The sequence below is a fragment of the Nicotiana attenuata genome, unplaced genomic scaffold (genome assembly GCF_001879085.1).
Source record: "Nicotiana attenuata strain UT unplaced genomic scaffold, NIATTr2, whole genome shotgun sequence".
NCBI lineage: Eukaryota > Viridiplantae > Streptophyta > Magnoliopsida > Solanales > Solanaceae > Nicotiana > Nicotiana attenuata.
Window position 1 is genome coordinate 2336 of NW_017674687.1, and position 13905 is coordinate 16240.

General features: G+C 43.5%; 1 protein-coding gene across 1 annotated transcript; it reads right to left on the reverse strand.

Annotated features, from left to right (window-relative positions):
• Positions 1-266: 266 nt before the first annotated feature.
• LOC109219119 (probable transmembrane ascorbate ferrireductase 4) lies at positions 267-5356 on the reverse strand. Its single transcript, XM_019383537.1, has 3 exons — positions 5303-5356; positions 4617-4685; positions 267-587 (listed from the first exon to the last, which is right to left on the reverse strand). Exons 1-3 carry the CDS (start codon positions 5354-5356, stop codon positions 267-269), a joined length of 444 nt encoding a protein of 147 aa, XP_019239082.1.
• Positions 5357-13905: the final 8549 nt, after the last annotated feature.

Here is a 13905-nt window from a genome sequence, read left to right on the forward strand (position 1 = left end):
ACCTATGAAATTTTCCCCAGACAGTGCCAAGCACACTAAAGAAGAACCAAGTCGATTACCCAGCAAGCCTTCATAATTAATATCGTTACTGTACGTATAGGTAGATCTGATTGTGAAATACCTATTACTCTCTGCAGATTCTGGCTTGCCAAATTGCAAAAAGATAGGGAAAAAAAGGAACTTACGAACTTTCTTCATTTACAAAAACAACCGATAAAAAAAGAAATATTTACATGAGAATTCTCAGTATGCAGCAATGTGCAAAACTAAGAATGTAGCTTATTACTAGAGTAAATAGTCTTAGAATATGGTGTCTGATGCTTTGGCAAAACAGCAGCATATATTACCATGCCACTGAGGAGAGCTAAACCGAGTCCCATACCATTTACGATCATCGACTCTGTGCAACGTTTCTGCACAGCTCCTTTTGTTTGTAAGAAGGTTAACTTTTCGAGAAGTCCTGTTTCTGCCGTTGCCACTGCTAAGCCATATGTATAAAGGCCGAGGAATACATGCCAAGGAAGAACGCGTATTCTTGTCATTCGTACTTCTCCTCTGTGCCAAAAGCTCAAGAAGCCCATCAACCACTGCAGTAACATAAAACACATACCATTAGTCCATTACATGTAAACTCCATTACCAATTAGAACTGTGCTAGATACACAAGTTAAGATCCAAACAGAAAGAATTGTGCTTGTCTTTAAGTGAGTTGCTAGTTCTTAAGCACATCTGTCTTTCCATCAATTTCTCTCGATCATAAATTCTTCTGCATAATTCAATAGCGCAAAAAACGCCAACTTCCACTTTACTTCATGGCGGACACTTCATTTTACATTCTCACTGAGCAAAACTTTAATTTGTAGGATTTGGATTTGATGAGATGAATGTGAAAATGTGAACAATATATAATAGTGGCAATTACAACCAAAACAGTGAGTGTAAAAAAAAGGGCAGCTCGCTGCACAAGACATCCCGCATTCATGCAGGGTCCGAGGAAGGGCCGCACCCCAAGGAGTGTGATGTAGACAGCCTACCTCAATGCAAGCATTAGTGGCTGCTTCCACGGTCCCTCACAATGAGTATAATGTGTATGACTTCATGATACTGATATAGGAAGCGTTACTTTTTAAATGCAGATTGACAAAGGTTATTGAGAAGCTTTTGCGAATAGCTTAATAGATATCAGAGCCTGAGTTGCATATCTGTTTATAGTGAGAGGTGCAAACATGAAACAAGTACATCACATTCTTGAAATAAGGATATCATCAATCTAAGATCAGATTGCAGATATACATGAGCTGAGTACAACATAACTATGAGAGAAATACAAGGTTTAGACCTGACTTACATACTTCACTATTGCACTCTATTTCAGCTCCAGAGAAGCAGAAAGATGAAAATATGTGCTAAGATGCAAATGCCACCAATGTATGAGCAAATAAATTTAATGGCATTACCAAGAAGAACATAAGTGACACATCAGCATCTCAGAAGAACTAGTCATAACTTTTTCTCATGCTTGAAGATAAAATCAGAGAAATAGATGAAGAGAAAGACATGTTAATTAATTACTAAAGTAAATACAAAGTTTCAATGATGAAAACTACGTAAAGATGCCAACAATGGCTAAGAAATATCGTCTCACGAGCTCAGCTACCGTCTTGTAATATATGATAATAGCTGATGCCCTAAAAATGGAAAAATGTTCTATTTATACTAAGCTGGAAAAACTGGACAAAAATTCCCCTGCGGGGTCAGTGCGGACCGCACAAAATGGTGTGCGGCCGCACTAGGCTCTTGACTCTGGAAAATCAACTATCTGAACCCAGGCTCCGCGGACCGCACAGAATGGACCGCGGACCGCACAGGCTTGAACCTTGGCACTTGACATCTCTTTGAAGTTTGCTTCCGTGAACCGCATAAAATGGTAGTGCGGCCGCGGTGTCTTTAGTGCGGGCCGCACAATATCTACTACGGCCGCACTGCTTTGATGCCTTAAAATCTAGGTCTCTAAATCTCCCTAGTGCGGACCGCACAAAGTGTAGTGCGGCCGCACTAGGCCTGTTTGTCCTGAGTTGTCTTGTCTTTGGTACTTGTGCAGGTTTCACTCCTTTTGAGCCGATCTTTGACATCTCGTCACTTTGTTGATCAAACCTGCAATCAAGCACAAATTATGAGCCTTTTGGGACTATTTTGTAAGAATTTATAACCAAAGCGTAAGCAAGAAGGAGCATGAAACACGTCAAAATCCCTACTTATCAACTCCCCCAAACTTAAGCTTTTGCTTGTCCTCAAGCAAACAAAATAAGACCCACCCTTTAAGGAAAAATCCAAGAAATTTTTAGCTTTCCTAAAGCAACCTCAACTAGCATCAATTGGGACTAACAATTGCCCTCGACACACATGAGTCATTAACAATATTTAACCTTTGAAAAACCATGGATCAAGTGCGACACAAGAGCATCCAGAGTTGACTCAATACATCAAAGAACTCTTTCAATTACTTTGGTCATTGTGGAACCCAAACTCACACATCCTCAACTCTCCCTAAGCAAACCTCACCTTTAGAATATTGGCACACAAAACGAGGTTATTGGGAATTCTCTCATCTCTCTCAAGGAAAGGTCACAAGTACGGCTCTAAGTACCATATGCTTGCCCCTTATGTAAGTATCCACTAATGTAAGCTTCATTCGACTCAAGATCATATAGGGCTTTTGTGGAGTCACTGTGAAGGCTTTTGGTTTAGGGTAGGACAAGTTTTTGTTCAAGTGGGTTCCATCTTCCTTTAAGCACTTCTTTTTATTCATTTGACACAATTTACTTGACTCTTTGAGTCATTTCATTTCATTCTAAGGGGTTAGAGAGACACATTGTCACTCTTTCTTATGCATTTCAAACCTTTTCTCCTTTTTCAACATTCCACACCTTTCTTTCTTTGCTTCTTTGGATCCCTTTTCATTCTTTTTCACATTGAACTTTCTCTTTGCCTTTTTTGCTTTTCTTTCTTTTTCATTGCCTTTCCTTTTCTTCACTTTTGTGCCTTTTTACCAATTTGTTGCAATCCTCGTTTCTCCCCCCAAACTTATACTTTTGCCATGTGCTAAAGGAAAGATTTGGGTGCCAAGAGAGGGTATCTTTTAGAACGGTTATAGGCTTGTATCATGGTTCTTGAAAGAAAAAGGTCTAAGGCTCAAAGGGGTTGACTAGGGATCTTATCATTGGTAGGCTATGGAATTGTTAAATCTATTATTTGGATCAACGAGAGCCTATAATCATGCCTCAAGTCAAAATTCACTTAGGATTTTGCCTCAACGAACATTCAGGGCAAGTTTTAGACCAATGGCTCGGGACTTGGACTCGCAATTCAATTACTCACCACACAAGCTAGGGGATTGCTAAAGACATAGAGTCGGGGGCCCATAACAACCTTAGATACGATTTGAGCACACAATGGTCCCGAAAAACCACTTGATTATCGGTCAACACAAGAGTCTCAAGGTCACGACTTTCACCATCTTAAACACAACAATTTGTTTTTGACCATAAGATCAAAGGCAAATGTGTTAGGCCCAAGTGAAGCTTTGCTTGAGGTACCCTTAACTACAAACTACTAAAAATAAAAAGAAAAACGGACTCAAACCCTTAAGAAGGTTGTCACGCCATCTATCATTGGGAAGAGCCACCCAGTTCGCACAACATTCCACCTTTGGAAAGAACCGTGGCATTAAGAAAACCAAAGGTTTATTGAAAACTCCGAAAACAAAAAGCTACGAATCACAAATAAGAAGCTAAAAACGAAAATTTTTGCGAAAATAAAATAAATATATACAAGAGGGGATTTGAATATACAATAGACGGGATGAATATATACAATGAAATGTAACTTTATATACAGACCAACAGTGAAATAAAAGTGCGATAATATCAAATTATATACAAACCAAAGATGAAAAATCAATAAAGCATAAAAATGTATCAATATATACAGTCATCCAAAATGTAGGGCTCACCCCCTCAAATGAAAGTTGGCATTGTCCCCAATGCCAACTAGTCTAAATAAGCACCGAAAAGATATACAAAAAGGATATAGAGGACTCCCTAAGCCGTATCTGTCTGCATAGGATCATGGGTGGTCCCTGGGTCCTCTGTGTGCTCGGGAACCTCAGACTGGTTCACGGTGGTCTGCTCCTCAGCTATTGGAACCTGGGCCTGGACCTCGACAGATTGTGGAACTGGTACATCCTGTGGCTGACTGGAGGAGGTCTCCGGTGGGTCTGCCAACTGGATGATAGCATCATCTGCTCTAGGGATCATCCTCCTCCTCTTCGAAGGACTCTGGGTCTTCTCCAGCTGTGGATGAGCTGCTGGGACTAGATCATCAAGCAACAGGTCCAAAGGCAGGTGGTCTGCCTTCAGTCTATCAACATCTGCCCGCAGCTCCTTCACGGACTCCTTGGAGGCCTGTGTCTTCCGCAGCTTCCTGTGCTCCTTAGCAAGCTCTTTGAGAGCCTTGCTATGTGAATCCACTGCCTTTGTGAGCCCAACCTGAGTGCTGAGGATCTTCTTCTGGTTCTCAAGTATCTCTTTGAGCGCATCCTCGATTGACTGGGGTACCTGTGGGGCTGGGGGAGCTGACTGAGCCGCTACAGTAGTAGTCAATGTGGACAACTTGGATAAGGCAGTCTGCATCCAGTTGTTTATACTTAGCAGGGCCTGGCTCAGCCGGTGGGCAGTGATGGGATGGGCCCGGCTAGATGGGATCTCCGGGCCTGCTGATGTGGAAGGGCCAGGAGGAATGGCTGAAGATCTGGAAGGTCCGGGAGGCATATCAGCAGAAATGGAAGTAGGCTCAGCAGGGACCTCTACCACAACTGGCTCTTCAGACTGGCCAGTTGGGTCAGAAGTAGGGGCTTTGTAGTTCTTGTCCTTGGGGTTGTCATTCCCCTTCAAGCTGTACCAGGAGAACGGGGCAGTCACCTTGACCTTGACGTCGTAGGGCTTCTTGTCCACCTTCAAGTCCCGAAAGTACATGGTGAGGGTGCTAGGAAAAGGGTAGTTCCGCTCATGCTCCACTCCCACTAACGAGATAATGCGGGACATCACATTCCCACATTTATGGGGTATCCCGCCATGATCGAAGCAACCAAAACAGCCCGGTGGAGAGGAAGGGTCTGGTCATGTGTAGTAGGATCCAACCGGCTGCAAACAAATGTCTCCCAACCCCTAACCTCAAAGTTCAAGGTCCTCCGCAATATTTTGACCCCAGCAGTCAACCAATCAGGAACGGTACCTAGGATTGCCAGGTACTGAGCTAACCATGGGCGGACCTCCTCGCACATCTCCAACTTCGCCATGTACAAAGTTTCATCTTCCTCATTGAAGCCCAAGTATTCATTAAGGTATTTCCCATCAAACAACATTGTCTTGTTGCGAACCTTGGTCATTTTTGAGCCCTTTTTGATGTGGGCTAAATTGCAATAAAATTCCTTGACCATGTGTTCGTTAGCATCTACACAGTCATCTAAAAAGTACTCCCAACCCACTCTAGTTCTAAATTGTCTTTGCATATCAGGGTTGTGGGGTACTAGATCTCTGTCAATGAAACTCCTTTCCGGTATCAATTTTCTCACCGGCCACCACTCCCTAAACTTGTGGTACGCCACCTGGCTCACAAACCTATCCTCCCAAACATCAGGCTTTCTAGTGCGGGCAATGCCTCCCACCTGAGGCTCACCACCTTCAGCTATCTCCTCATCCCCTTGTACCTCCTCCTCACCTCCGTCTGCACCCTCCCCGGATAATGAAGCTGTGGGGGAGGTGGAGTAGTCACCACTGCCGGCTGCTGAGCCCTCAGACGACTCAGTGGGAATATGCTCTAGTGCTTGGGCAGTGGGTGATAGTGGAGAAGTATCTCTTAGCCTGAATCTCTCCGACCAGTCTTCAACATATTCTGGCACGGAGTCTAAAGAAATTTCGGTTGATGGTTGATACTCACTCCCCAAGGAATGGGAAGCAGCTCTGTCTGCAGCTTTGATTATTTTTCTAGTCTTTTTTATGTTTTCCCGAGCTTGGGGAGTGAGTTTTATCATCTTTTTCTTCCCTCCCCGGGAGGGTTCTCCTTTTCCCGGTTGTTTTGAGTCTTTTCCTTGTTGTCTCACCATTGTCTGCAAACATCATTCAATGTATTTTTTAGTATCAATCAAGGCAGTTCAAGTTATAGCAGCAGAACAGAGTCGCAGTGTTGCAGACAATTGCAGAAAGTGCCCAGTGCGGACCGCACAAAATGGTAGTGCGGCCGCACAGGGACCACCGCGGACCACGGGGAATCGACCGCGGTCCGCACTAGTGTGGGGTTTGCAAAACATAGCCTCTAAATCTCCCCAGTGTGGACCGCACAAAAACAACCGCGGTCCGCACATGGTGCCCAGTTTTGGCACTAAACTAGGGTTCATGATTTTTCTTTTAAGGTCCAATTTTTTTACCTAATTAGAGTCCCTAAATAATTACCCAGTCCATTACACTACCTAAGTCCTCATGAATCAAAGTTAAAAAAAACTTAACCTAAAAATCGAACTAATTACGGGAGGAAGAAGAACTATAATCTAAGAAAAATGAAAATAAAATGAAATTATACAATTAAACAAAGAAGAATTAAGTGAAATGTTACCAGATTAAGAGATGAAATGAAGATTAATGATCCTAAGCAAGAGTTACGGTTAAGAGAGAAGATGAACAGTAGTCAGGTGCTCTGAGCTTCAAGTTAGCGAAAAGGGTAACAGGAGACCTTAAGGTCTATTTATAGAGAAGCCCCTGGGGCCCAGCCTCAACTACCAGTGCGGACCGCACAAAATGGACCACGGTCCGCACTGCCTTGTTTAGCACAAGTTTGAGAAGGCAACCTTCTGCGGTCCGCACAAAATGGACTGCGGCCGCAGAGGTCCACCGCGGACCGCACAAAATGGACTGCGGCCGCGGTGGCAAACTTCAGAGAAGCTTTATCTTACCCACACCAGTGCGGTCCGCACAGAATGTACTGCGGTCGCACTGGAAACTTCAGAGACCTGTGTATTTTTTTCATCATGCCTTACACTGCATCAACATAACCCTGCAACATCTCACAACCAATTAGCCCAAAAATCAATCCTATACTACAAAGAAAATCAAAGAAAACAAAAAGAAAACACATGGGTTGCCTCCCAAGAAGCGCCTGATTTAACGTCACGGCACGGCGCGGGTTACCATCACATCATTTGAAATGAACAACAGCCACCACATGGCTATCATCAAACTTCCCAAGATAATGCTTGACCCGGTGCCCATTCACTCTAAAAATTTTACCATTTTTGTTTTTCAAATCAAGAGCATCAAAGGGGGTCACCAACACAACTTCGAATGGTCCACTCCTTTTTGATTTAAGCTTTCCCGGAAACAGACGTAACCGGGAATTGAACAAAAGCACCAAATCACCAACTTTGAACTCCTTTCCACGAGCATATTTATCATAAAGGTACTTCATCTTGTCCTTATACAAGGACGAACTAGAGTATGCATGGAACTGGAATTCATCAAGTTCATTGAGTTGTTCAACACGAAGATTGGCCGCAACATCCCACTCAAGATTAAGCTTCCTCAAGGCCCACATGGCCTTATGCTCCAACTCTACTGGTAGATGACATACTTTCCCAAACACCAACCGGTACGGTTACATACCAATTGGGGGTCTTGTAAGCGGTCCGGTAAGCCCATAGAGCATCATCTAACTTTTTAGACCAATCGGTCCTATTGGCATTAACAGTTTTGGACAAAATGCTCTTGATCTCCCTGTTAGACACTTCACCCTGTCCACTTTCTTGAGGATGATAAAGCGTAGAGACTTTGTGGTTGACGCCATACTTGGAAAGCAAGGCATCAAAAGCTCTATTACAAAAATGCGATCCTCCATCACTAATGATTGCCCTAGGTGTACCAAACCTTGTGAAAATGCTCTTCTTTAGAAATGCTACCACACTCCTAGCTTCATTATTGGGAAAGGCCACGGCCTCAACCCATTTTGACACATAATCAACCGCTACAAGAATGTAAGTGTTACCACACGAGCTAACAAAAGGGCCCATAAAATCGATACCCCATACATCAAAGATATCAACTTCAAGAATTGTGTTTAGAGGCATCTCATCTTTCTTGGAAATCCCGCCCGCTCGTTGACATTGATCACATCTTTTTACTAGATCACTTGCATCTTTGAAAAAGGTTGGCCAATATAAACCACAACTTAGAACTTACGAAGTCGTCCTCACCCCTCCATGATGGCCACCATAGGGGAAGGAATGACAAGCCTCTAAGATGCTAAATTGCTCTTTCTCCGGGACACACCTTCGAATCACACCATCCGTGCAGATCTTGAACAAGTATGGATCATCCCAATAGAAGTCCAAACTATCCCGCTTGAGCTTCTTCCTTTGGTTAGAAGAGAGCTCATACGGGACTATTCCGGTCACAAGGTAATTAGCAACATCGGCAAACTATGGCATATCATTCATTGACACCGCAAGGAGTTGTTCGTCGGGAAATGAGTCATTGATCTCTAGGCCATCACAAGGCCTCCCTTCTTCCTCCAAACGGGACAAGTGGTCCGCCACTTGATTCTCACTACCTTTCCGGTCCACAATTTCTAGATCAAACTCTTGAAGTAGTAACACCCATCTCATCAATCTTGCCTTGGAGTCTTTCTTTGTCATCAAGTACCTAAGGGCGGCATGGTCGGTGTGCACTATGACTTTGGTTCCCATAAGATATGGCTGAAATTTTTCCATGGCGAACACAATAGCCAACAATTCCTTTTCTGTCACCGTGTAGTTCCTTTGAGCTTCATTCATAGTCTTGCTTGCATAGTACACGGGATGAAACATTTAGTTCACTCTTTGACCCAACACTGCCCCAACCGCAGCATCACTTACATCGCACATGAGCTCGAAAGGCAAGCTCCAATTGGGTGCGGTAATCATCGGGGTGGTGTTCAGCTTATGCTTGAGAAATTCAAAGGCCTCCATGCATTTCTCATCAAACAAAAACTTAGCATCTTTCTCTAGCAACTTGCAAAGAGGATTCACTACCTTCGAAAAATCCTTGATAAACCGCCGGTAGAACCCCGCATGCCCTAGAAAACTCCTCACCCCTTTGACAGAAGTGGGGGGAGGGAGCCTTGAAATTACCTCAATCTTGGATTTCTCTACTTCAATCCCATGCTTAGAAATTTTGTGACCCAACACTATGCCCTATTCAACCATGAAGTGGCGTTTTTCCCAATTAAGAACGAGATTTGTGTCTTCACATCGGGCCAAGACTCTATCCAAATTTCCCAAACACTCTTCAAATGAATCACCAACCACACTAAAATCATCCATAAAGACCTCCAAAATATCTTCCACCATGTCGGTGAAAATATCCATCGTGCATCGTTGGAAGGTCGCCGGAGCATTGCACAACCCGAACGGCATCCGAGAAAAAGCAAATGTACCATATGGGCAGGTGAATGTGGTCTTCTCTTGGTCCTCCGAAGCAATTAAGATTTGATTATAACCCGAATATCCATCCAAAAAGCAATAAAAAGCATGCCCCGCAAGCATTTGGTCGAGGAATGGCAACGAGAAATGATCCTTGCGGGTCACTTTATTTAGCTTCCGGTAGTCCATGCAAACCCTCCACCCGGTAATGGTCCGAGTGGGAATAAGTTCATTGTTGTCATTTGTCACCACAGTCATTCCACCCTTCTTCGGCACACATTGCACCGGAGAAGTCCATGAGCTATCGGAGATTGGATACACCACGCCTGCATCTAGCTACTTGATCACTTCTTTCTTCACCACTTCTTGCATTGCTTCATTGAGCCTCCTTTGATGTTCCAAGGAGGGCCTTGCATCATCCTCCAAAATAATCTTGTGCATGCAAAATGCGGGGCTTATTCCCCGAATATCGGCCAGAGTCCATCCAATTGCCCTTTTTCGCCTTTGAAGCACCTCCAAAGTGGCCTCAACCTGCATGTTAGTAAGGCAAGAAGAAAGAATAACTGGTAAAGTTGAATTAGAGCCCAAGAATTCATACCTGAGGTGTGGAGGATGCGGCTTCAACTCCAACACCGGTGGCTCCTCAATTGATGGTTTGGTTGGTGGAGTTTTTCGATTTTCAAGATCCAAAGACAATTTTCTGGGCTCATAGGAATAAGAGCCCATCCCATGTAAGGCATTGACACACTCCACTCTGCTTGCATCATCATTGACATCAAGATTTAATAGCACGGCCTCAAGGGGATCCTCCACATTAATCATAGAACTTGTGTCATCCATGATCACAGCTGTGACAATGTCCACAAATGAGCACATCTCGGTGCTATTGGGTTGCTTCATGGATTTGCAAATATGGAAGACGACCTTCTCATCACCCACTCTGAAAGTGAGTTCACCCGCTTCAACATCAACCAATGCCTTCCTCGTTTCAAGGAAAGGTCTCCCTAATATGATTGGGACCTCATAGTCGACCTCACAATCCAAAATCACAAAGTCTGTTGGCAGGATAAATTTGTCCACCCGGACAAGCACATCATCAACTATACCCAAAGGTCGTTTCATTGATCTATCTGCCATCTGTAATCTTATGGAAGTTGGCCCTGGTGGCCTAATACCTAGAGTCTTGAAAACTGAGAAGGGCATTAAATTGATGCTTGCCCCAAGATCACATAAAGCTTTGGCAAAGTCTGCACTACCGATAGTGTAGGGGATAGTCAAAGCACTAGGATCCTCTAATTTCGGGGCCATTGAATGTACTATGGCACTAACTTGGTGGGTCATCTTGATAGTTTCACAGTCCATTGATCTTTTCTTTGTAACCAAATCTTTCATGAATTTAGCATAACCAAGCATTTGCTCCAAAGCCTCCACCAAAGGCACGTTGATGGATAAGCTCTTCATCATGTCAATGAACTTTTTGAATTGATTCTCACTTTTCTGCTTGGCTAGCCTATGAGGATAGGGGGGAGGTGGCCTAGGTAAAGGTGCCTTGGCTTTTGGCACAACCGGCTCCGGCATGTCAATTATGTGCTCCCTAGACGGGTTCACGACCTCTTGAGTTTCCACCTCGGTTTCATTAATGTCAATCCCCACTTTATTGTTCACATTGTCATCAACCACATCTTCAACTACCAAAGGAACCGCATCTTCTTGAAACTCAACATCATCATCAACAACTTGCTTTTGTTTCGAGGCATTCACATCACCGCCTCTCCCACTTCCAGTTGTAACCGCCATGACATGGTTGTTCCCACCCTTTGGGTTCACTACTGTATCACTTGGTAGGGCACCCTTCGGGCAAGTATTCAATGATTGAGAGATTTGGCCTAATTGCACCTCCAAATTTCTGATAGAGGTATTGTGGGAAGCCAACTGTGCATCCGAATCCGCATTCTTCTTCATCATCTGTTCGAACATCATTTCGATTCTACCCATATCATTACCCGAAGAACTAGGACCTTGAGAAGGGAATGGGGGTGGATTGTTCGGTTGTTGGTACATTGGGGGCCTTTGAAAGCCTTGCCCCCGATTTCCTTGGTCTCCATTGTTGTTCCACCCGCCTTGACCATTGTTGTTCCAACTATTGTTATTACCATTCCAATTCCCTTGGTTGCCCTGATTGTTGTTCCCCCAATTATCGCCTTGGTTGTTGTTGTTCCAATTACCATCACCTTGTTGTTAATTGCCCCAATTTCCTTGGGGTCGCCATTGTTGTTGGTTTGAAGAGTTGCCTCTATTGCCTTGATAGTTGTTAACATATTGTACCGCTTTATTTTGCTCATCATAGCCATCATTTTGAAACCCATCACAATCATCACCAAATTTCTCAGAATTCCCTTGGTTTTGTTGCCTTCTTTGCCTTCTCTTGTTTTTAAGCAGATTAACACCTTCATAGCATTCACTTGGCGAGGGTTTTGGACTTGTTGCAACTGTGCCTTAGCTAATTGGTTCATAGTAGTTGTCAACTCCGCTATAGCTTGCCTATGGTCGTGTAATTCCTTATGCAAATGAATAACCGTAGGGTCACCTTGAGGAACATTGGCTCTACTTTGCCATGCGGAGGATGTATCCGCCATCTCATCAAGAATCTCGCAAGCTTCGTCATAAGGCAACTTCATGAAATTACCCCCGGCCAATTGATTGACTATGCATTGATTTGTAGTATTGATGCCCCGATAGAAGGTTTGTTGAATCATTGCCTCAGTCATATCGTTGTTTGGGCATTCTTTCACCATTGTTCTAAACCGCTCCCAAATATCATGCAAAGGTTCCATAGGCTCTTGCTTGAAAGCCAATATCTCATCTCGAAGTTCCGCCATATGCCCGGGTGAGAAGAATTTAGCAATAAACTTATCCGCCAACTCATCCCAAGTAGTGATGGAATGGTTGGGGAGTCTCTCTAGCCAATCCAATGCCTTTCCCCGAAGTGAGAACGGGAAAAGTCTCAACCTAAGAGCATCTTCGGACACATTCGTCTGCTTGCTACCCCAACATGTATCTACGAACCCTTTTAGATATTTGTAGGCATTTTGATCCGCAGTGCCCATGAAATACCCATGCTGCTCAAGCAAGGTCAACATCACATTAGTTATGTGGAAATTTCCCGCCCGGATTCTGGGTGGGACAATAGCACTTGCATATCCTTGGTTCGGTAATACTCTGGGAGCCACTCTTGGAGGTAGCAGAGGAGGGTCTGGAATGTTCTCATTAGCATTGGCCTGACGGCCTCGTCGTGGTCCGGGAGGTACAAGAGGTACCTCATCCTCTCCAATTTCATCAACCTCCTCCCCCGCAAGCACATTTCCAAGAGGGTCATTAGCATTTAAAGCCATTTGGTACCTGTAGTAATCACACACACGAATTAGTAACAAAGAAGGAAAGAAGAACAACAGACAAAACTAACTAAATAGGTAGCCAAATCGTTAGCTCCCCGGCAACGGCACCAAAAAGTGATCGCTGCCAACTCCGCACCACTAAAAAGTAGCGAGAGAGGGTCACAATAGCTTTTACCCGATTTGTGGGTCGGGATCGAATCCACAGAGAGCTAGGATTGGAATCGAGTATCTATTTAGCTTTGGATCGCGTATATGTTCTTAATTACACTTCTCATAATTTTTGGGGTTTTCTTTATATTCTACTATGATCAAACTACAAATAATAATTGCAACTAAATTAGACTAAGAATAAATTGCTACAAGTTGTATCTAATGGTTTAAAAAGGCACTAGGGTAGTGACCTTCACCTAGGTGGCTAATTGACAGGTAATTACATCTAAGGCACGATTGACATGATTGGGAAAATATGTTATAACCGTTGCTCGATACTACCCACTCTACACCTCTCGGTAGAAAGAGTGGTTTTGCCCAATTGACTCTCTCGAGACCAATTAGGTATGCATATTTGCCAGAGCAACTAGGGTTCAAGTCGGGAAATTACTCTCTCGAGGTTTAACTCTTTAATTGGGACTATCAAATCTCTTGAGTCCATCCCAATTCCTTGTTGAGTCAATTTTGGAGACATAGACTCTCTTTCTCAAGAAGAGCCTAGGTCAACTTAGCACAAACTAGTGTTTGCAACCACTAATTCATAAATTAAACCATAAAATTGACCCAAATAACAAACACCAATAATCAATCTAACCTTAAATCACAACACCCATCAATTACCCATACTAGGGTCGAGCCACAACCCTAGCTAATGGGTTTAGCTACTCATGCTTGAAGATAAAATCGGAGAAATAGATGAAGAGAAAGACATGTTAATTAATTACTAAAGTAAATACAAAGTTTCAATGATGAAAACTACGTAAAGATGCCAAAAATGGCTAAGAAATATCGTCT